The sequence below is a fragment of the Aspergillus nomiae genome, assembly GCF_001204775.2.
Source record: "Aspergillus nomiae NRRL 13137 chromosome Unknown contig00290, whole genome shotgun sequence".
NCBI classification, from domain to species: Eukaryota; Fungi; Ascomycota; class Eurotiomycetes; order Eurotiales; family Aspergillaceae; genus Aspergillus; species Aspergillus nomiae.
In genome coordinates this window covers 20788-41500 of record NW_015378345.1, presented here as the reverse complement: position 1 = coordinate 41500, position 20713 = coordinate 20788, and the positions used below count along the sequence as shown (strand labels likewise).

General features: G+C 49.6%; 4 protein-coding genes across 4 annotated transcripts; 1 reads left to right on the top strand and 3 right to left on the bottom strand.

Annotated features, from left to right (window-relative positions):
- Positions 1 to 2061: 2061 nt before the first annotated feature.
- ANOM_009157 (uncharacterized protein) lies at positions 2062 to 3527 on the bottom strand. Its single transcript, XM_015554413.1, has 2 exons — positions 2479 to 3527; positions 2062 to 2418 (listed from the first exon to the last, which is right to left on the bottom strand). The coding sequence occupies exons 1-2, from the start codon at positions 3507 to 3509 to the stop codon at positions 2241 to 2243; spliced, it is 1209 nt and encodes a 402-aa protein (XP_015404053.1). The 5' UTR covers positions 3510 to 3527; the 3' UTR covers positions 2062 to 2240.
- A 5531-nt stretch (positions 3528 to 9058) lies between these two features.
- On the bottom strand, positions 9059 to 10384 carry ANOM_009156 (uncharacterized protein; the record flags this gene model as incomplete). Its single annotated transcript, XM_015554412.1, has 3 exons — positions 9059 to 9269; positions 9330 to 9846; positions 9964 to 10384. The coding sequence occupies 3 exons, from the start codon at positions 10382 to 10384 to the stop codon at positions 9059 to 9061; spliced, it is 1149 nt and encodes a 382-aa protein (XP_015404047.1).
- Positions 10385 to 12101: 1717 nt separating this feature from the next.
- Positions 12102 to 13726, top strand: lap1 (putative aminopeptidase; the record flags this gene model as incomplete). Its single annotated transcript, XM_015554411.1, has 4 exons — positions 12102 to 12493; positions 12550 to 12934; positions 13000 to 13295; positions 13355 to 13726. Coding segments are annotated over 4 exons (1146 nt in total), but the record flags the coding sequence as incomplete, so codon positions are not given.
- A 485-nt stretch (positions 13727 to 14211) lies between these two features.
- ANOM_009154 (type I polyketide synthase) lies at positions 14212 to 19494 on the bottom strand (the record flags this gene model as incomplete). Its single annotated transcript, XM_015554410.1, has 1 exon — positions 14212 to 19494. The coding sequence occupies one exon, from the start codon at positions 19492 to 19494 to the stop codon at positions 14212 to 14214; it is 5283 nt and encodes a 1760-aa protein (XP_015404048.1).
- Between the last annotated feature and the right edge of the window lie 1219 nt (positions 19495 to 20713).

Genomic DNA, 20713 nt, shown 5'->3' with positions numbered 1-20713 from the left:
GAGGGAAAAAAAATTGGGAGGGAGAAAAAAAAAATACCCCCCTCCAAAGCGTCACTGTGCAAGACAGTTTTTGGCGTGACAAACACGGAACCTAATCAATAAAGCTAACAGGCGGGCTTATGCATGTCGCTGTGGACATGGCACAGCGTCAGCAAATTTCCCACCTCCCTTATCCTCCAACTAAGAAACGCCAGTTGCATGGAGAACATGCGGATCATCTTGAGGCTGCAAGCTGGAACGGCCCGGCGCACGCCGACTGAGAATGTACCCTTGAAGAAACGCCAGAGTACCAGGATAGAAGGCCACTAGTCTCCACACACGCCAGATCCATGGACTGACGCAAAGGCCCAGCGAGACACTTGTTGTACAAAAGCGACGTACCACTTCCGATATGTTGGACAAGTCAGAGCCCTTCATCTGTTCCCGGGGTTGTGCCATGGTGGCCATTGAATTGGCGAATTTTTTTTTGTTTCCCTTGTCTGGTAAACTGTGTTTTACTATCGGGTACAAACCAGCCGTTTGCCTCCTGAAAGCTCCTCAGGAAGGGAGGGAAAACCCCCCTCTCTGGAACGGATGGATAGTGGAGGGGTATGGTCCAAGGTCGTTGCCCAAAAGCGGAGAGGGGGGCCCATAGGATAAAAAAGCAACGAATTGAAAGCAGGATCGGTTCATGTCAACTGGGTATTCGAGCCACTCATAGAGCTGGAGGCGGGACCACAGGCCACAGTGCCAGCTCATCAATGACTTAATCAGGAATCAGGAATCCGAAACGGCTCAGTAAAAGAAAGAAAAAATTCCCCTCCGTTCCTCAGCCCTGCACTAAACAGCCATAGACCAGGCCGCTGTGCATGAGCAATTGCTTCCCCGGGGGGGAGCAGGGGTTCACAAGGGACCACGGACTCGCGATATCAATATCACGGTAGCAAGAGCCAGTTCAACAGTTGACCAACGCGTACACGATCTATCTGCAGGAAGCACAAGCGGCCAGCGAAGAAGGAATTGGGTCTGAATGTACCAGTCCCGGTGGAGAAAGGGCCATGATTCGCTGCATTCCTCTGGCACCATATTGTTGGGCATACATACGTGCATCTGTTCATTTCCCACAGTTGTGGCCACTCTCGACATGAAAGTTGCAGCCGAACGAAGGGAAGGAACAACAAATAGAAATCAGAGGTCAATAAATAATTCGTCGAGACGGCACGTCCGCACCTCAGGAACCTGCATGAAAAGGAGGCGCGATTGATAATCGGCGTCAACGGGGAAAGGGTGAAGCGCATCCTCGAAGCCTCTGGAAGCCGTTGATTCGCGCGGCGCCATGTTTGGGACGAGCCTCGATCTGCCCCGCATCGGCCTCATCGACAAGCTTAATTGATCTCAGTCCACTCCCACGGGTAGCGAAAGGCTAGAACCCTCGTCCAGGCTTTCTTTCACCCAAGGCAAGCGCTAACTCGAGCTTCCGTGTCTTCCGCGGCGTCCATGCTGGTCCAATCAATCCAGTCCCCGTAGCAATCGCCCAATTCAGAACATCGTACTTCATTTCCCCCTCCTCTTGTGTCCCGAGGCCAACATCATGGGGCCTGACTCGCTCCAGCGCAGACAGGAGGACAAGTCAGGAAAGCGTTAACGTTAAGAGACCATGGCAGCAGCTGGCACGAAACGACTAACCGTTAGGTTCATGGTACATGCATATCCCCCAACCCCCGACACGCATGAACGCTAGGATGGAGCCACACATACACATACGCACAAAATGAAGCCATACATGTTGTGGATATTCCAAGAATAGTTATTTTGGGAGAAAAAGAATCAAAGTTTTAAGGTAGGTTAATCTCACAGAGAACAAGCATTAAGAAAGACGAAATGCACAAGCGAGGTCGGGAACCCAAATCCAATCCAAAAAAAAACCTCCCATTCGCTTTGGAACGCACACTACAGTTAAAATCACGCCGCTTTGAGTTTTCATTGCCGCCCAATCATACTCGTGACAAAAATACACCAGGATATCAACCCAAAACCAAGTTTTCCCGGAAGAAAGTGAGGAGAAGCGAAACATGGCGAAAGAGAAAGGAGAAAGAAAAAAGAATATTTTCGTGTCATATGCAAGCTCATCAAGATCATCAGAAACATTGGCATCAGACAAAAGCGAATACAGCAAGTGCAACCCTTCCAGCTGACATGGCAACACCACGTCACGACTCCCACCACGACTGTCCTCCCCCCAGGCTGTGTGCCACTCACGCTCATGCTGAGCCTCGTCGATGGAACACCTCACTCAGAAGCCGCCGAGGCCCCATGAACTCCATGCTCCGGGTGAGTGAGGAGCGCCCGGGGAACATGAGCTGGCCATGTTTCCTTGAGTGCCACCGGCGACGGATAGAGTCATCAACTAAGACCATCAAACCTGTAACCACGATCATACTGGAACTCACATTAGTAACCACCCACAGCTCATCGTTTGCTCCACGACGCATCACTTACTCGGCAACATCTGGCATCTTTTCATACACGGAGTCCTCGCTGATCCACATGGAGGATGGAGGAACCCAGCCACCTTTGGCCTGCTCCTCCACGGCTTCCATTGGGGTCAGGATTTCGGGCATCAGGTGGGCGATCGTCTTGGATGTCCGCAAGTCAATCAGATGAAAACCTACCTCCTGCAGGTCTCCATCTCTTCGGTGTTCTCGCCGCCATTGGTATCTTGTACACCAATATTCGAACTCATATCGCTTAGACAAGCCGGCGCCACGTCTTCGGATCTCGACGTGGGCGTAATTCGAGAATTCCAGCATGACTGTGTCAGCTAGAGGTTGATCGCGACTATCCTGGCCATCGAAGTCTTCGTCGTCTTCGTTGACCGACTTCTGACCCAGGTCCTGTCGCTTACGCTTGGAGCTATGCGTCGAATGGTCACCACTCGAGCCTGGGCGTAAGACAGCCAATGCACTGCTTAATGATCGTTGGAAGCCCGGCCGCTTGTTTGGGCCGCCGGACGATATCGGTCTTCTTGCTGAGTGACACACCTCGCGCTCGGAATTGCGACAGTACCGGCGAAAAGAAAACTCCCTTGAGTACAAGTCGTACATACGGAGATGAAAAAGTATAACGGCCTGCTGATAGCCATCTCTTCGTGGCGCCAGAGTGTGCACGCGAAGGTTCATGTTTCCATCCAGCGTCGTATCGTCATGGCTGATCAGAAGCCGTCGCGACGATGGGAACAATTTCCCAAAAGTTGAAGAATTCGAGGGAATGGCATCTGAAGGGAAAATATCCGACTCAGCCCCGCGAGTAACAACCTCATAATGCGGCTTCTTCGGTATTTCGTCGTCGTGGTTCGTCGAGGCGTAGGTTGATACTGAATCTTTAGGGTCCATGTTCTCCCTCCGCTTTGATGTGGGCCGTTCGCTGTAGATCGTAGGGGCCGTGCTTTTCGAACGATCGGAAGCATCACTGTAAGTGGAGCTCGAGCTTCCTCCCGTCCGCTGTCGCGAAGATACACTGTAAGATCCCATGGTGGCGTTGCGTCGATGCGGAGACACGGTCCGTAATAGAACGAGAGAAAAATAAGATATATATCACAGGTAGACAATGCCGCTTTATCTCAGTTGCACGACAGGTCAGGTCCGGTCCGGGGACAGTAAGGTAATCGGGAAGAGTTTATCCTTGTGATAGGAAGAAAACAGGAAGACGGTGAAAAGTGGACTAGATCGAAAGGAAACGATATGATGATCAATATGTACTCCCGATCGCAAGGCCCATTCCAGTGCAGGTGGCTGATGGCGATTACTCGGGTTGGGAGACCAGGGTATGACCTATCAATCAATGACGGGGATCGCCTAGGGCTTACACCGAATACCGGCAACACGAGGCAGAACTTTCCAACGATCAACAGGAGCAGGGTGATGCGGTCATACGATAAGGAGTTCGGTGGAAAGGAGGCACGGAATTAAGAAACCCAACGAAGGAATATCATCGTCAAGTAAGGTGATCAGAGTCTCCGGTGAAGGAGGGGATTGTCAAGGGAGGGGTCAGTGTACATAGCAGATGACGCCAAGCTAGACTCCAGAAGCCTGGGTCTGCGATCAAGGAACGACTGGGAAATTAACAGAGTCCACGACAAGGCGGGGCCCAGAGACAAGGTATACGCGTGGCGCAGGGAGTCCAGTTGAAACTGTGGGAGGGCAACGAACGAGAATGGATCAAAGGGTTGAATGCGGTGGAAACGGAGGGAGCCACGTTGCTGACGCTTGTTAGTTCCTGAAGTTGGAGCACTGTTGATCAATGATGCCTTACTCTTGTTCAATTATTTACTTACGGTGCATCTAGCGGAGGATTATAAAAATAAAAATAAAAATAAAAATAAAAATAAAAATAAAAATAAAAATAAAAATAAAGGTTATAATTTTTGGTTTCTCTCTCCTTCTTTATGATTCCCAAATTATGAGCAAGAGGGACAACAACATCCGAACAATTCATCGGGAACAAAGAACGAGAGACAACAGTTCATTCGGACGAAAACGAACAGTTGATTGTCGGTACAGATTCAGAGTACCTAATGACTAACACCGCACATATTTACTTAACTAACTACTAGTGGTAGGTACAGTACCTTAAAAATTCAAAGATCAAAAAGATCCAAATCAAAATAAAATTCTAGAAAACATGTGTTTATTGGATGAATGACCTCATCGCCTCATCTTGGGAATTTTAAACTCTCCCAGGGAAAAAAATCAGCCATCTAAGTTTTCTTTTTACTACAATAAAGACCCGATAGGGTTGCCATAGCCCTCAATTGTTGACTAAATATAGTGACATATCAACATATCATGGTAATGTTGCACTGAGCGTGAAAGATAGGGAAGAAAAAGTTCAATACACAAATAAAAATAGAAAAAATAAAAATAAAAATAAAAATAACCAAAAGACAAAAGAAACATGAACCCCGCACAGTTGGATCTCTTGACGCCCGAGTACCCGATCTATCTACGACTGGAAGTAAATACGAGAGAAACAAAACAGATAAAATAATAATAATAATACAAACAACACAGCCTAACCCCACTATTTTCCGGTTGAAGATACCAGCCTAACCAGAGAACGAAAATGGGTCGCAACCGTTTCTTTCCCAGATCTACCTTTAGGCCGACAATTATGGACCTTCTCACCGATAACTAACTAACTAACAATGGAGATCTCTCTGAGAAAGACGGCAAGAAACTGATTTCAATCCATGTAAGGGATCGTGACCATAGGCAATGGCCGTGTGGCTTGCGATATTCTCCGGCCCACCAACTGAAAGCGATCCTAACACGGAGTAATCCGGGAGATCGCTGGTTGACCACAACGGTATACCACCACATATATTCTCCTACCTTCATGGAAATCCAAGGATGATTGATTGCATGATGCGCTTCGAGATCTTCTGACCAGCAATACGCCCCTGCAGTTTTCTCCTGTGCCTCCGACCACCCGTTTCACATGCAGTGCAAACGGGAGGCGATACCGTTATCGTATCACTGGGGAAACCTTCGAGATCATGCACTTGGTCCCTATCGGATAAATAACATTATCCCTCACCACGGAAATAGCCTCTAGAGAATCACTGGCACCCCAGAAGCATAACGGGAAATAAACAATTGGGGCACTTCCCGTACCAGGGAAAGCAACTGGGGCCCCGGCTACTAGTAGTCGGATCGGACCGAAGCCAGGCCAGTGCTTCCACATTATTTAAATTCTTAGTAACTACCACGATGTTAGATGGCAATCACAGCGTCTCTTTGATTTGTTCTATTTTCCGTTCTATCTTTTTCTGTTTCTTCTGTGCCGCTCATCTTCACTAGCCCGAGTCAGGCATTCCAAGGCATTTGTACCGGTGGTAACCTAAGCTCAATAATGAGACATCCGAGGTATGTACATATGTACTATGACTCCAGAGTACCTGCCTTCACAGTGTAACCCCAGAAAGCCAACAGCCTCCTATCCCCGTTGAGTATTAGCCTCTGAGCTTAGGAATGTCTCCCCGACCACTGATCCGGGAGAGATATCCTGTTTGACGGAGCCCGCTCATACATATGACGCAATGAAAATGTACTACAATGAAACAGGAAGAACAGACTTCCAAACGCCTTTACTGATATCATTGCGGTAACTAGTGGGTAAGCAGACAAACAGCCTGGTCTCGTAAGAATTATGGCTCTCCCACATTTTTGTAGGGTGGATGCTGTTCCTGCGCCCATCTAAGAAGACGCTATTCCGGCAGAGATGGCGGGGATTTTCTGATACTCGGTACAACGAGCCATGTCCTGCCAATGATAGCGTATGGTTTCCACGGAGATTCTAGGCCTGCTCTGGAACTCCATAGTAGGTAATACAGTACATCATTTCCTAGTTTGAGCGGCCACAAGCTGTATACAACCAGACACGGAGAGTTGTGGTATTGCAGTATAATTAAGTCATTCTACATCGTCGCATCCACAACCCATTCTAGTGGCGTCGACAAGATATATATAATACTACTCCAAGGCTGTCCAATGTCAGCCTCCCCATGCTCCTATGTAATTCTGTAATTCTGGTATATCATTGAAAATTAGAAGATGAAAAATAGAAGTGTGGTTGTCGCACTGGGTGACGACAGCAGGCATACCCTTGTCAAACAAGGTCTGCTGTGGATGTGAGCCATTTCTACTTCCGCGAATACTCGGTAGATCGGATATAGTTCAGGAGGCAAGGGGAGGTTGGCAGATGGTGGCGACAAATAGACCGGTCTAGAGATGCATCAGTGCCTTGGGTTCGATAACAACCTCAGTTTAGGTTCATGCAGTCGGTATCATATTCAGTGAGTAGTAGTTCTTTGGCTATCTAAGTATTATCGCCTCACACCAATCCCTTGGCAGACTTAATGCAAGGATCTAGATCATGATTCACCTAGAAGAAGGTCCACTGTCAATCCAAGAACGGAGGAAGCAGGGCTGGCATCATGCTTGGGGTCTATGTGGTCATTATACATGTCTTTTGAGATCGGTGTTGCCCAAAAGGTTCTTGTTTTTGCTGGGTTGCAGTCAATATCTGAATGAAGAACAGAAATACCCGACACGGGTACATGTATAGTACAGCTGTTGAGGTGAATAGCATTGGTTATACAATCTACAAGCTCACTTTCGCGGAAAGTCACTAGCAACATTGAACATGGGATACTCGAAAAAGAATGACAACGTTGGACTGGTTTGCAGGGAAAGAAGATGGTATGTTCTGGTCCGCTTCTCAGGTGATACAACCAGATACATAATTGCAGAATACCTTGGTGTTCGGACTGGCATACACGTCAATCAACCCACATGACTGTAGTGTATGATATGTCGTATCGTATGGAGTACGGCGAACAGCAAAATGAATGGTTCGATATTCTGGCTTCTTCAATGTCTTTATTTATAATTATATAAGCACAAAGGGCTTGTAGCTCAGTGGTAGTAGCGCCCGCTTTGCATGCGGGAGGTCAGGGGTTCAATCCCCCTCGAGTCCACGCTTAAATAGCAACTTTTTTTTGTCTTTTTTGGTGTCCACCACTTGACGATATAAAGAAGAACAATGAACGACGAGCAAGTCAACACAGCCCAAGTAAGGTAGGTAGCCTGCGGAGTTCTGTGTACGCGTGAACCGATATCAGCCTTTCGTTACAGATTTTGTGCAATTTGAAGAAGCTCAACCCCCGGGCCGTCTATGTATATAGCATTAGTGCTTCATCCAAGTGTCGATGTGTCGCCCTAGAAATATGCAGCAAGCGGCCCTACTCTGGATGCTGAATGACATCCTACTGAAGAACGAGACGAAAGGGGGCGAGGCGAAGTGTTGCGGCAATAAATAAAAGTGCAAGCATGATAAAAAGACAAAAAAAAGTTGCTATTTAAGCGTGGACTCGAGGGGGATTGAACCCCTGACCTCCCGCATGCAAAGCGGGCGCTACTACCACTGAGCTACAAGCCCTGTTGACGCTTCTACTAGAGCAAAATAGACACTGTGACGGCGTTGACAATTTGATTCTTCACTTCTATATCTCCAATCTGTTTAAAAGAGATATCCCCTTCTTGCTTTCATACCGGTAAAATTGTTTGGCAATTCTGCAGTATGTATTGAATGATGTCCTCTCCTCGGCAGATTGCCGCCCGGTGCCAGTAGTCAAGAGGAGGTATGTTCATGCGCAGTGATATATTTCTAGTATATTTCAAAGCACCGGTCCGTAACCAGGGAATATATAACGATCAAACCGTCAGTATATGCCCATCGCTGGGATATTAAGTTGAATTAGAATCTAGGCAACCTTACCGCACCCAAGAAACTTCATAGATACAAGAAAAGATAAAAGTTTCTATCAAGACAACATAATATTCTAGCTGTCTTCCCAGCATAGACATCCACAAAGCGTCTAATCCACATCGACCAAACGAGTTTATAATACCTTAGGAATAGACCTAAGCTGAACCTAGGCTTACCGTTCACTGAGAAATATCCATGAAATCTAGTTGAGTCACAGGCCATAAGGTCTGTACCCAGGATGGACTGTATGACCACAACTCGTGCCCATGACAACACCCCGATCTGGACTGAGCATAGGTATATTTAGGTGCACACCATAGCAGTCACAGCCAAACGAACTTGCTACAGACACAGAGTAAAAGATGAAGTGTGATGGGCCACCATATGCCCTGAAGCATGTCGATGACTGCACCAAGGGATTCTCGTGGTACCCCATTGTTACGAGCATTAGATATGAGAGCTTCTAAGCAGTAGCTTAGGCAAGGCACAGAGGTTACCCGGCCATATAGGATGGGGAGAGCGCTGGTTAATGGCTACTAGGCGATGTGGAATTATCATATATTCCCAGGGCAGGAACGGATTCCCAAATGATAGATCGACGTCGATTTGTATACCATACCGCACTTAGGTACAACCCGCTAAGTTTGAACTCCAATCTCCAAGCTTGGATCATCTAAGGCAACGCCAATTATTTACCGGTAATAAGGATCGAAAAATCTACAATGAAAAGAGGGCCCTCGGTCCTACAAGCTCATACCTGCGCCCACAGAGGCTGTGGAAGAGCATCGCCTGGTTGGATCATCGCCTCCTGATGGCAAGCAGGCTGGGTTACAAGCCCAGCGCGACTTCCCGGAGCCGGAGGATAGAACCCAACGTATGCCTCGCGGCGGGCGGGTTCCCCCACAGTGACGGACCACGTATGTAAGCCGTAGTATGAAGCAATGGAGTGGACGAGCCAGCGACTAACATAATGGACGGGTAAGCGTTGGCCCAGAAGTGCAAGAGCAAAAGGTAAAACGTACCCAAATCCAGAGGCCCGATCATCTACTAGGCTCTCAAAGACTAACTTCTCCCCATCCCGTTCTCTATTGGCATGCATAGCCTCCCGCATTTGCTGCAGCTTTTGCTTGCGTTCCGGGGAGTCGTGCATTTGTCCATTTCTTCCCACAAATACAACCTCGTCCTCGGAATCCTCGTCAGACGATACTGGCGCGTCTGCCAGGCCATCCCTCTGAAGCAAGAGTTGCTTCTCGCCCCATCTCTGGATGAACTGTCGGATATCCTCCTCAATATCCTGAAGCATACCCCGTGCAGCACGCGCATGCTTCAGCTTGAGGCGGAGATCCTTCGGAACACGATGCTTCTCACCCTTTGTGCCCTTTGCGGTCTGCTTCGATGAGGTGTGATCTATGTGCTTGTAATGGACGTCCCAGAGAGGAGCGAGGTAGTACGGCATCGGGTCATGTCGAGTGTACGTTGGCTCCACGGCCCAGTCCCTGGAAGATGGTGGTTCGGCCCAAGGATTGTTCAGGAGGCGATCTTTTGTAAAAGGGCCCGTCAGTACAACATTGTCGAAGACACTCGCCACCCGGGATCCGAGGTGCATATAAAGTCGCGTAGAGCAACTCTTAAAAACCGCAGTCGGTCAAGACGTACCATTCTCCCAGCGTTGCCTGCGACGACTTCCATCCTTGCCCTTCAACAACGCCTCGCGCCTCTTCAGACTATCACGACGGAGTGGTTCTCGACGCCGGAAACTGACCGAAGGGACCTGCGGTGCCTGGGTGGAAGTCTGACCTAAGAGTTTGACCCTCGGAGCAGATGTAGTCCCCGTGCTGGGGACTGGGTCATCCAGTGGGATTGAAAGTGTAACCGTGGTCCCTCGCAAGGCGCCGCGGGCGGAAGGGGACTCGGGACCAGCACAATGCTGGTCGGCCGCGGGAACGGAATCCGAGATGGTCAGGCTTTCCAGATGCGCAGCTGCCTGTTCAGACCAAGCTGATATTGCCCGGGTTTGCTGCGGGGACAAAGTTCCCTGGGCATTCGATTGAGGGCGCAATGTCGGGTGGATGGCCATCGCGCACGAGACAGACCTCGGTAGGACCGGTTGGAGTCTGGAGGGGAGGACGATAAGTCGTGGATATGTCGGTGGAAAAAAGACACGAGGAGGGTAACGCGATTCCTATAGAGTCTACCTCTCGTATATACTGCTTCTATAAGCGGAGTTGAGAAGGAGCGAAAAGGAGGAGAGGGCGGGGGAGTTTAAGGCCAGAGAAGGAGATAAGAGAGATACGGACCTGGATCGTTCGCGCTGGCGTCCCGGTCGCGTCCGGCGATCCTGGATTATTACGGGTTGAGTCACGATGGGGCACGAGCCCTGAGAACTGGACCTAATTGGGTAAGAGCCTCAAGCCCTAGCCCTAGAGAACTCTAAGGTTTCCCAATCAGGATTTCTGGGACGACACGAGTCAGCGTGATTCATTCATGATTGAATGTGAGTCGTATTATGGAGTCAACCTTGGTTCGGTCCCTATACGGGACCGTAATACATTCATTACAGTTGTACTATTTTGAGGAACCAATTTTGGCGAGTCAATCCAATCATTATCACAATTGCGGTGTGCAATGTGGTACGTAGACAGCGCTTCAACTACAAAGCTGACCGGTTTGGTCAGTATACTCAGGTATACCTGAAAGTCCCCTTACTGCTAACATTATGTTGACTGAACGGACGAATGCTGATATGATGCCCGGTTCCATGCTTCCCCCAAATAAAATCAGACCTGTCAACGGGGCACGAACCACTCCTGTCTTTGGAGGTGGGACTACGCAGTCCAGGGCGCTATTCGACGTTCTTCCAAGCTCGGAGGCTGCAGGTACAACTCCTTCAGAACAGGAGACAAATGAGACAGCTCCAAGTGAAAGCCCCATTAAACGGTTGCCTGATCTGAAAGAGAGCTTGTGAACGAATCAAAATATCTAGTATTTCTATCTTGAAAGGTTGTTTTTTCTTCCTTCCTTCCTTCCTTTCTACCTCACTGCCTTTCTTTTATTTCGAGCAATTGAGCTTCTTCATATGAATGTCAAAAGTCAAGACCAGACAAGACATAGTGGATAGTTAGTTACTGGGCGGAGTTGACGGGGGCCGACTGCGTGCCGCCACGACAAGCTCCTGTTATTTCCGACGCGGTCGCAACGCGGGGTGAATCAAAAGATTATTAATAGCGTTCGGGTCTTGGCTGAACAGGGCAATGCAAGTTGTTGTTTGTATGCGACATGGCTAGAGGAGAACTGGACTAGAACGAACGAGCAAACGAGGCATGGTCACCCAATGATCTCAAAGATGCCATTAAGTGTCTTGTTTGTACGTCGTGACGAAGGTCAGGACGGATACTACCTTGCAGTTCGCGGTTTAGAGTACGGAGTAGAATATTGGTAAATAAATCATAAATCATCCAGCTTAATTCTGGCATGGCTTTTGGACCCTCCTCTGCCCAGTGTCCAGTCTCCACCGCAGCGGCTAGTGTGCCTGCGCCTTCTGTCATTAAGTTTGGAGAGTCTCAATTTAGGTGCCCTACTTTTTGTGCTACTACCTAGTACTACCTTACCGGGCCTTATAAGTATTCTACGATGTCACCCCCAAACGTATCTCTGACGCATGAAAGATCCGAGCTAAGCTATCAAACCCCGTTTCCACCCCCCCCGTCATCATTGCTGTTATTCGGCATTTATAGGCAGTAGTCAGCAGCGCGTGACTTGCACTCTGCTCCTGCTTATCATTTCCCCATTTCTCCAACGCCTGCACTCGATCGATCATTTACATCACTGCTGGAGAGAGAGCGGGTACCCCCTTCACTGTCCCTCGAATACTCCTCTGAATACATATTCTCTCCCGTCCCTTCCTTTTTCTCTAGTGATTCAGTCTTTAATTCCCTAACAATCACGCGCCCTCCTCCTGTATCGACGGTCATTTCATTGTGACGATTTCTTCGCAATCAGTATGAAGATCCGAGCAGCTCTTGCGCTGAGCGCAACGGCATCCGCAGGCGTTCTCGCCGCCGTAATCCCACAGCAGGCACTGTTGAATAACCCACAAATCCATTACGAAAATACAAAATACCTTATAGAGTTGGCCCCGTATCAAACAAGATGGGTGACGGAAGAAGAAAAATGGGCTTTGAAATTGGTATATCTCCACGATTCGGTTCTGCGTTGTGGTCGGTTCGGTTAACACTGGCTTAGGATGGCGTGAATTTCATTGACATCACCGAGGAGCGAAACCCCGGGTTTTACCCCACACTGCACCAGGCTAGTAACGTCCGGTATCCGACGAAGATGGATCATGTCGATGAGGTTGTCGGCTTGACCCGCGGCCTCACCAAGGCCAACATGGAGCGGGATCTGGAGAAGTTCACCTCCTTCCATACCCGCTACTACAAGTCCCAGACCGGAATCGAATCGGCGACGTGGCTCTACAATCAGGTTCAGACGGTGATCGAAGAATCTGGGGCAGCGGAACATGGCGCGACCGTGGATCGGTTCGCCCATCCGTGGGGCCAGTTTAGCGTTATCGCTCGCATTCCAGGCAAATCGAACAAGACGATCGTATTAGGCGCCCACCAAGACAGTATTAACTTGTTCCTCCCGTCTATTCTGGCTGCCCCGGGCGCGATGACGACGGCAGTGGAACAGTCACGATCTTGGAGGCGTTGCGTGGTCTGCTGCAGTCAGACACCGTGGCCCAAGGTAAGGCGCCGAATACGATCGAGTTTCACTGGTACTCGGCAGAGGAAGGTGGCATGCTAGGCTCCCAAGCGATCTTCTCTCAATACAAGCAAGAAAGACGCGACATCAAGGCTATGCTCCAGCAGGACATGACCGGTTACATCCAGGGGGCTTTGAATGCTGGTCGTAAAGAAGCCGTGGGCATCATGATCGACTATGTCGATCGAGGTCTGACCCAATTTCTTAAAGACGTGGTCACTGCCGTAAGCCCCTCTCATCCCCCCCCTTCCACTCATACGGCCTCGCTGACAGTGTCTCCCAGTATTGCAATGTGGGGTATCTTGAGACGAAATGTGGCTACGCTTGCTCCGACCACACATCAGCAAGTAAATATGGCTACCCCTCCGCCATGGCTACTGAGGCTGAGATGGAGAACACCAACAAGAGGATCCACACGACGGATGACCGGATTAAATACCTGAGCTTTGACCATATGTTGGAACACGCGAAGTTAACTCTTGGCTTTGCTTATGAGTTAGCATTTGCTTCGTTTTAAGGTTGGGCAGCGTCTCTAATTCTTAATCTTGGTTATGAATCACGACTTATCTCTAACAGCCCATGAGTGTAGTAGCCTTAGAAAATCGATCTTTATCTACTTAGTAAACTACCTTCAGGATTAGTCAATGATTGGTGGCGAGATATATAGCAAGTTGGGACCATGCATTCCAAGAATGGATTCCGGGTTAATTCTCCAACATACTCATTCTGGACACTACTAGTAGTAGGCAGTCCTCATGTTTAACATGCGACTGAATGCCAACTCCAGAAACGCAAGGGTTTGTCACATGTCCCAATCCACGTTCGTTCTTCCCTTCCCATTGCAATACGAGACCACCATTGAAACATGCGTATCCTACATGAATGAACCCGAGAGGCATCATTGCAATCAAATCATTTCTCATCATGGTATCTTCCATCATCATCATCGTCATCATCGTAACTACTGTGCAGAATCATATAACAGACACCACTATCAGCATTTTTGAAGATAGATCGTCCAAGTGAAAATCTGAGGTATGTAGCTTAGTGCTGAAACTATTGGAAAATCCATGATTTCACAGGGTTTTCCACCCTGCTGTATTGGATAATTTTTATAGCATTGTTATACCGGATATCTTATTACTCTTTACCGCCAGCTTTCTCCATTAACCATTTCACGATGTGGTCTATCGTTGGATGATTCCAGGTAAGGTTTGGCGGGACTAACACCCCCAGACTCTTCTGCAATCGCCCACGTAAATGGACGGTCATTACGCTGTCCATTCCCATATTGCTCAGGAGCTCCTGGCTGGCCACTTCGTCGATTTCCATCTGCAGCACGCTCGCGACACATTCCCGCACCTGTCTTGTAAGAGAATCGAACCGGTCTGCAGGAGTCCGAAGCGGAGTGAGTGAATCACCGGAAGCACTCAACAGAGGGCTTGGTGGTGGAGTGAGGATCGGGGAGACTTTCTGGATAGCAATGTCGATAAGCAGTGGACTGGGAAGTGGTTCGTGCTTCTCCAATGCACGGCTCCGGAGTACCACAGCGTGATCGACGTCGTATTTGGAGACGTGCATCCAGGCCTGGAACGCCTCGTCCTGTGAAATGTCTGTGATTCCCTTGGTGGCCAGCTCTGCCTTGACGAACTCGGAGCCAGCCACCATGCCTATCTCGCGCCAGCTCGTCCACTGCATGGCGACAGTGTTATCCCCCTGAGAGCGACGATAAGTTGCGAGAGCATCGAGAAATGCATTGCCGGATGCATACGACGCTTGCCCAGGAAACCCAAAGAATTGGCCACACGAAGAGAACAAGACCATGAAATCTACTGTTTTCGGCGGAAAGAGCATGTTTAAGGTGAGTGAACCTGCAATTTTTGGTGCGAGGACACGTTCGAAGGCGTCTGGAGTGACAGACAGGACATTTTCATTGTGTAGAACTCCGGCTGCGTGGACGACTCCTTGAATGGGAGGAAGGCACAGGTCATCGATGCGACTGGATAGCTGCGAGGCTGCGTTATGAGACGATATGTCGACGGCGATCGCCTGAATCGTGGCTCCATGAGACTCCATTGAAAGGATCTTTTTGATTGCCGATGCCCATGGCGAGGCCGAGTGGACAAGAGCGGCCCAGTCCTTCCGGCGGGGGAGTGCACGACGAGAGACTAGGATGATTCGGCGTGCCCCTTTCTGGACGAGAAAGTCTGCTGTTGCTAGGCCTAAGTCTCCCAGACCGCCAGTGATCAAATAGGTTCCAGAAGGACGAGGAAGGAGCGAGTTCTGTCCTGAAGGTGGCAATGCTTTGGTGCGTGGTAATGGCCGTAGACGTGCAACACGTGGAATACCGTCTGAGATCCGGATGATGTCGCCATTATGGACATATTTCATAATTGCCAATGGGAACACTGGCGTTTCCAGATCAATTAGGGCTCCCCAATTGTCAGGCACCTCCGATGAAATGATGCGTGAGAGCCCGTGTAAAGGTGCCTGGGCCAATGAGGTGGCTGTTTCAGCCTTTGCCACACGCTGCGTGAGTACAAAGACCCTGGTTGAAAATGCGGAAGAGGAGATAAATTTCATAATATTCACAAGATCAGAGGCATATTCCCGAGAGGCAGATGTGATACTATCAGGACTGGACACACACCCTGGGATATAGGTAATTATCGTGTCCTTTTGATGCAAGACGTTTTCATTCTCTGCCAGTTTGACCAATCCTTCTGGAGAGGTCAATATGATCACTGTTTGTGTGTCCCGATTTATAGAAGCCGCATACTCATTGACCAGACCCTCGTCTCTTGAGATGAGAATGACATGCCTGATCGCCAGCGGGCTCTCACTATAAGTTGCTGGTGGCCACGCCAACTGATGCACAAGGCCTTCAAGACTGCCTCTGTCTTCGGGCGTGCCGTCAATCTCAGAAAATCTCATCGAGTTTACCTGAAGAAGGACAGTCCCGTCCTCATTGCAGATACTGATATGTGCTGCATAATCGCTGTCCGTGTCTTTCTTGAGATATAACCAGGCTATTTTAGGAGGTGGCTGCTCGACTAGGATTTCGACCTCCTTGACGTGGGCTGGCATTCGAAGGCGAGGGTTGTCGAAGAATAGCGTTGAAGCCACTGATGTTGCCGAATCTAAAATTGGTGCCCATGAACTTTTGTTCCAGGGTAAATCGCCACTGCCATTGTTCGGACTCACATCTACCTGGGCGACCATCTCACCCAAATTACCATGATGCTCGGTGACGACCCATGGGAAGCCCATGGCTGAGACCCCGACAGAAGCTAGGTAGTCAATGCTGAAGTTATCTTCTAGCTTGTTGTTTATACGGGATTTGACTGCCTCGATGTCGACTTTCCTGGTGGTCGGTTGTTCATTCTGTTCTACAGCCCAGCAGCTGGTCGTGTGCGTTAGCCAGCCGCTGTCGCCTTCGGTGCCGTTGCCTTTAATAAGGCGGGAACATAGTCGGGACTGATTCGACTGGACAACAAATTGAACCTCACGGGGCTCACCAGTAGCAACAGGTACACGCAAACAAAAGTTATACAACACTTTGGCCCCAGTCCCTTGAAGAAAGGTGTTCACCAGGACTGCGGCCGGGATAATCTCACAGCCATGCACGGGATGGCTGCCTGGAAATGGCTTTGTCTGTTCGTCAATCCTGGTTTCGTAGATGATAGTATTGTCATCCGCGACGCTCAGTCGATGGCCGAGCAGATTATGTTTGTCGACGTCATGCATTCTGGTAGGTTGTTCAGACCAGGTATTGACCTGCCTCCATATTGGTCGGTGGTTCCAGGTGGTTGTAGGTACATTGGGGGCCCAAGCACCTTGCATATACTGATTCCAGTCGATTTTGGCCCCTTGGCAGTGAAGCTGAGCCATGCTATAAAGGATGGTTCTCTCTGCTGGTGTGTCACGCAACATGGTGTTTGTAACGGTATAGTCCTCAACGCCAATATTGAGTAAGGTCTCCTCAATCGAATGGGAGACTATACAGTGCGAGGAAACCTCCAAGAAGAGTCTCATCCCATCCTCTGCGGCCGCAGCTATAGCTGAGGTTAGCTGCACTGGATTGACCATGTTATCCAACCAATAACGGATACCGCGATCCATCGTGCTGCGCGGATCACTTGTTGAGGTAGAATAGATCGCTACCTTTGACTGCGAGGGAGAAACACAGCCATCAAGGGCTTCTGCAAGAGGATCCATAAGCTCACATAACATTGGGTGGTGAAACGCAATATCGGTATCCACGCGGAATGTTTTGACACCTTTGTTGTTCAGATTCAGAGCGAAAGCCTCGATCTCCTCCATTGGCCCTGAGACAACACACGAAGATGAAGATGAGTTGATTGCCGCCACAAGGTTATTGACATGCTGGGTGCTGATCTCACTTGTCACCTGTTCAAAGGGGGCGCGAACCAAAACCATGGCTCCAGTTCCCATGAAACGACGGTAGAGCTTTGCACGTCGAGTGACAATGAGGGCACCTTCAACTGGAGTGATGCAACCTGCAGCGACTGACGCTGCGATCTCCCCAACCGAATGGCCTATGACTGCACTGCAACTCACACCTAGGGAACGTAGCACCTCACTTAGTCCTATTTGCATGAGGTAGGTCAAAACTTGAACTTGGTCCGAGCCATTAAGCACTCCCATCTCCATGGCCTGAATGGCTGAAAACCCCATTTCCTCCTGTATGAGTGTCTCGACCGATTCAATAACAGCCCTAAAGACAGGATATTGAAGGAGGTCCTTGGCCATATCTGTCCACTGGGCGCCGTGGCCTGAGAACACCCACACCACAGGTTGGTCATCGCCTTCTGGTAATCTACCAGACGTGGTCCACTTTGTAGGTGTCTGGCGGGCAAACGCATTCAGCTTCCCGGCTGCATCATCATGGCTTTCAACGACAAATGCTGCCCGATACCTAAGATGACTTCGACGGCTTCCCAAGGTGGCTGCCACAGACCTGAGATCATTTAGCTTTCCGACGGTGGACATCCACTCAGCTTGTGTGGCTGCCTGGACTTCAAGTGATCTTCTCTGCGGTGCTGAGAGGAGAAGAACCTGAGTCCCCTTCGGCCATTGTTCCTTTGAGTCGATAGGTGGATCTGCTTGGATATACTGCTCAATGATCCCGTGAGAGACCGTACCGCCGTATCCATAGGAACATACACCGGCGCGGCGTGGATTTCCAGAGCTTGGCCAGTCTTCAACATCTTGCACCACCCGTACCCCGTCGCTCCAGTCCACTCGGGTGCTTAGTGTCTTCAGATTGGCTTGAGGGGGTAGGATACCTTTCTGTACAGACATAACCGCCTTAATGAACCCAACAGCACCTGCGCCTGCTTCAAGATGCCCAACGTTTGGTTTCACAGACCCGATGTAACATGGCTTATCTGGACTTCTACCCTTTCCATAAACAGCTGAGATTGCAGAAACTTCGGTTGGATCTCCCAATGGCGTTGAAGTTGCATGGGCTTCCACGTAATCGATGGTTGACGCGTCAATTCGAGCTACGTCTAGTGCCTTCCTCGCTACCAGCTCTTGCGCCTTCTGATTTGGGGCCATGATTCCATTTGTGCGCCCATCCTGAGCAATCGCTGTCCCTTTCAGGGCAGCCAGGATGTGATCACGGTCCTTGACAGCTTCTGCCATATTTTTAAGAATAACCACTGCGGCTCCTTCACCGCGACCGTAACCGCTTGCTGCGTCATCAAACGAGTGGCAACGGCCATCGGAGGATAACGCACCGGCTTTGTCAAGTACACTTGTTAAACCTGGACCGAGAATAGCGTTTACTCCTCCTACAATGGCGACCTTGGACTCTCCACTCAGGATTGCCTGTCTTCCCAAATGGATTGCGACCAGTGAAGATGCGCAAGCAGCATCTACTGCAGTACTTGGACCCACCAGGTTCAGGTGGTAAGATATTCGGTTGGCAACGCCACAATAAGCGGTCCCTATCCCCATCCACGGTTCCACGTTGGGCAAGTCTTGTAGGAGCAGCTTTCCATAATCATCAGAATTCACGCCCATGAAGACAGCCGTGTCGGACCCGGACAGGCTGCTCAACGGAATGCCTGCATTCTCCAACGCCTCCCACGTTACTTCTAATGCAAGGCGCTGTTGGGGATCCATCTGCTCTGCCTCCTTGGGCGAAATGCCGAAAAAGCTTGCATCAAAGTTCTCTAGATTCTCCACGAAATAGCCCCGCCGGGGCACTTTACCGATACTCCTTGCGTTATGTGGGTTACGCTGGTATAGCTCCCACCGCAGGCTAGGTATCTCACTCGAGGCGTCGACTTTTTGGAGGATTGACCGCCACAGTTCTTCAGGGGTGTTATTGTTCCCAGGTAGACGACATCCCATACCCACCACCGCGACATCATGTGAAATATCCTGGAACATATTAGCACTCCAATCCCTGATATGACCCGTTTATTCGACGGGAAGGGGTTCTTACGTTGTCCTCCATCTCGACTCACGTCATACAGCTCAGAAACAAAAGGAACGTTGCGAACTTCAACCAACCAAATATATATAGTGATTTCCTGGGCTGATGCTAGTGTTTGTTGAAATGTATTGGCCCTAGGTGATGGACGGGGTATTGATGAGTGTAAGGAGTGTTGGGTCAGGGGCGTGGAACTCTCCTTGCAACATTATATATATGGTGTAAGCCTTGACCGAGTCGTGTGCCTTGAAAGTCCCACACTGCTTGTAGAGGGACACAGCTCCACAGCGCAAGAGATTTAACGGCGCCCGATCTACGAAATCTTGCCATATGAGTCCCTTGCATCGTTACGCTGCCACCTCCTTGCCGCCTGGCGCGAGAATATTTACGAATTACGCTTAAAGTTTATCCTAAAGTTCGCATGATCTAGAATCCTGGAAGCAGGGCGGGTCTTCCCAGCGTGAAGGAAAATCCATTATGCACTGGAATGCAGCTGGAGTTGCTCAGACACATGCTCAATGGATATTAGAGCGATTGGTTTATCGTGATCTAGGTCACATGCACTATTAGCTGGAAACCGACCGAAAGCCGCGAGTACGGATCCATCCCGAGGCCCACCACAACCTGGTTTACTCCCTTGATAGTACGCCACCGACGGTTAGACATACTGCTCCGACACTTACCCAGGCGAGCAAAGCGGCTAGTGAGAAGTTCCCTTTTATGGCTGCTTCCCGTGGTCGCTGACTCGCCTCTTGTTCGATGCTGCAGGGCGATAGAAAGGAACCAAGGAACTAAAAGACAAGGCCTGGCAGATGTGAGGTGCCCTTCATGTAGCTCAAGTAACAGTACTGCCCATGACATGTCCCGGTCACGATCACGATCGGCTTATCTGACAGCTGTGCATCATTGAAGTACATGGTTCATTGGGGTTGCAAAACTCATGCCCCATGAATACGTGTCAGTCCGCCATAGATCCACACCAAAGGCTGAGGTGGAGGAGCAGTGGTACGACTGTCACGCGAATGGATCCCCTAACATCGTCTGTATACCCAGGAAAGGATACCATCGGCCTAGTTCGGATTCAGATGGCCATCCTAATTGCCTCAAACAACCCATATCTGCCATGATCTCCATTGAGCCGGCTGCGAAAGGGGGAAGCGCTGAGATGGTTTGCAA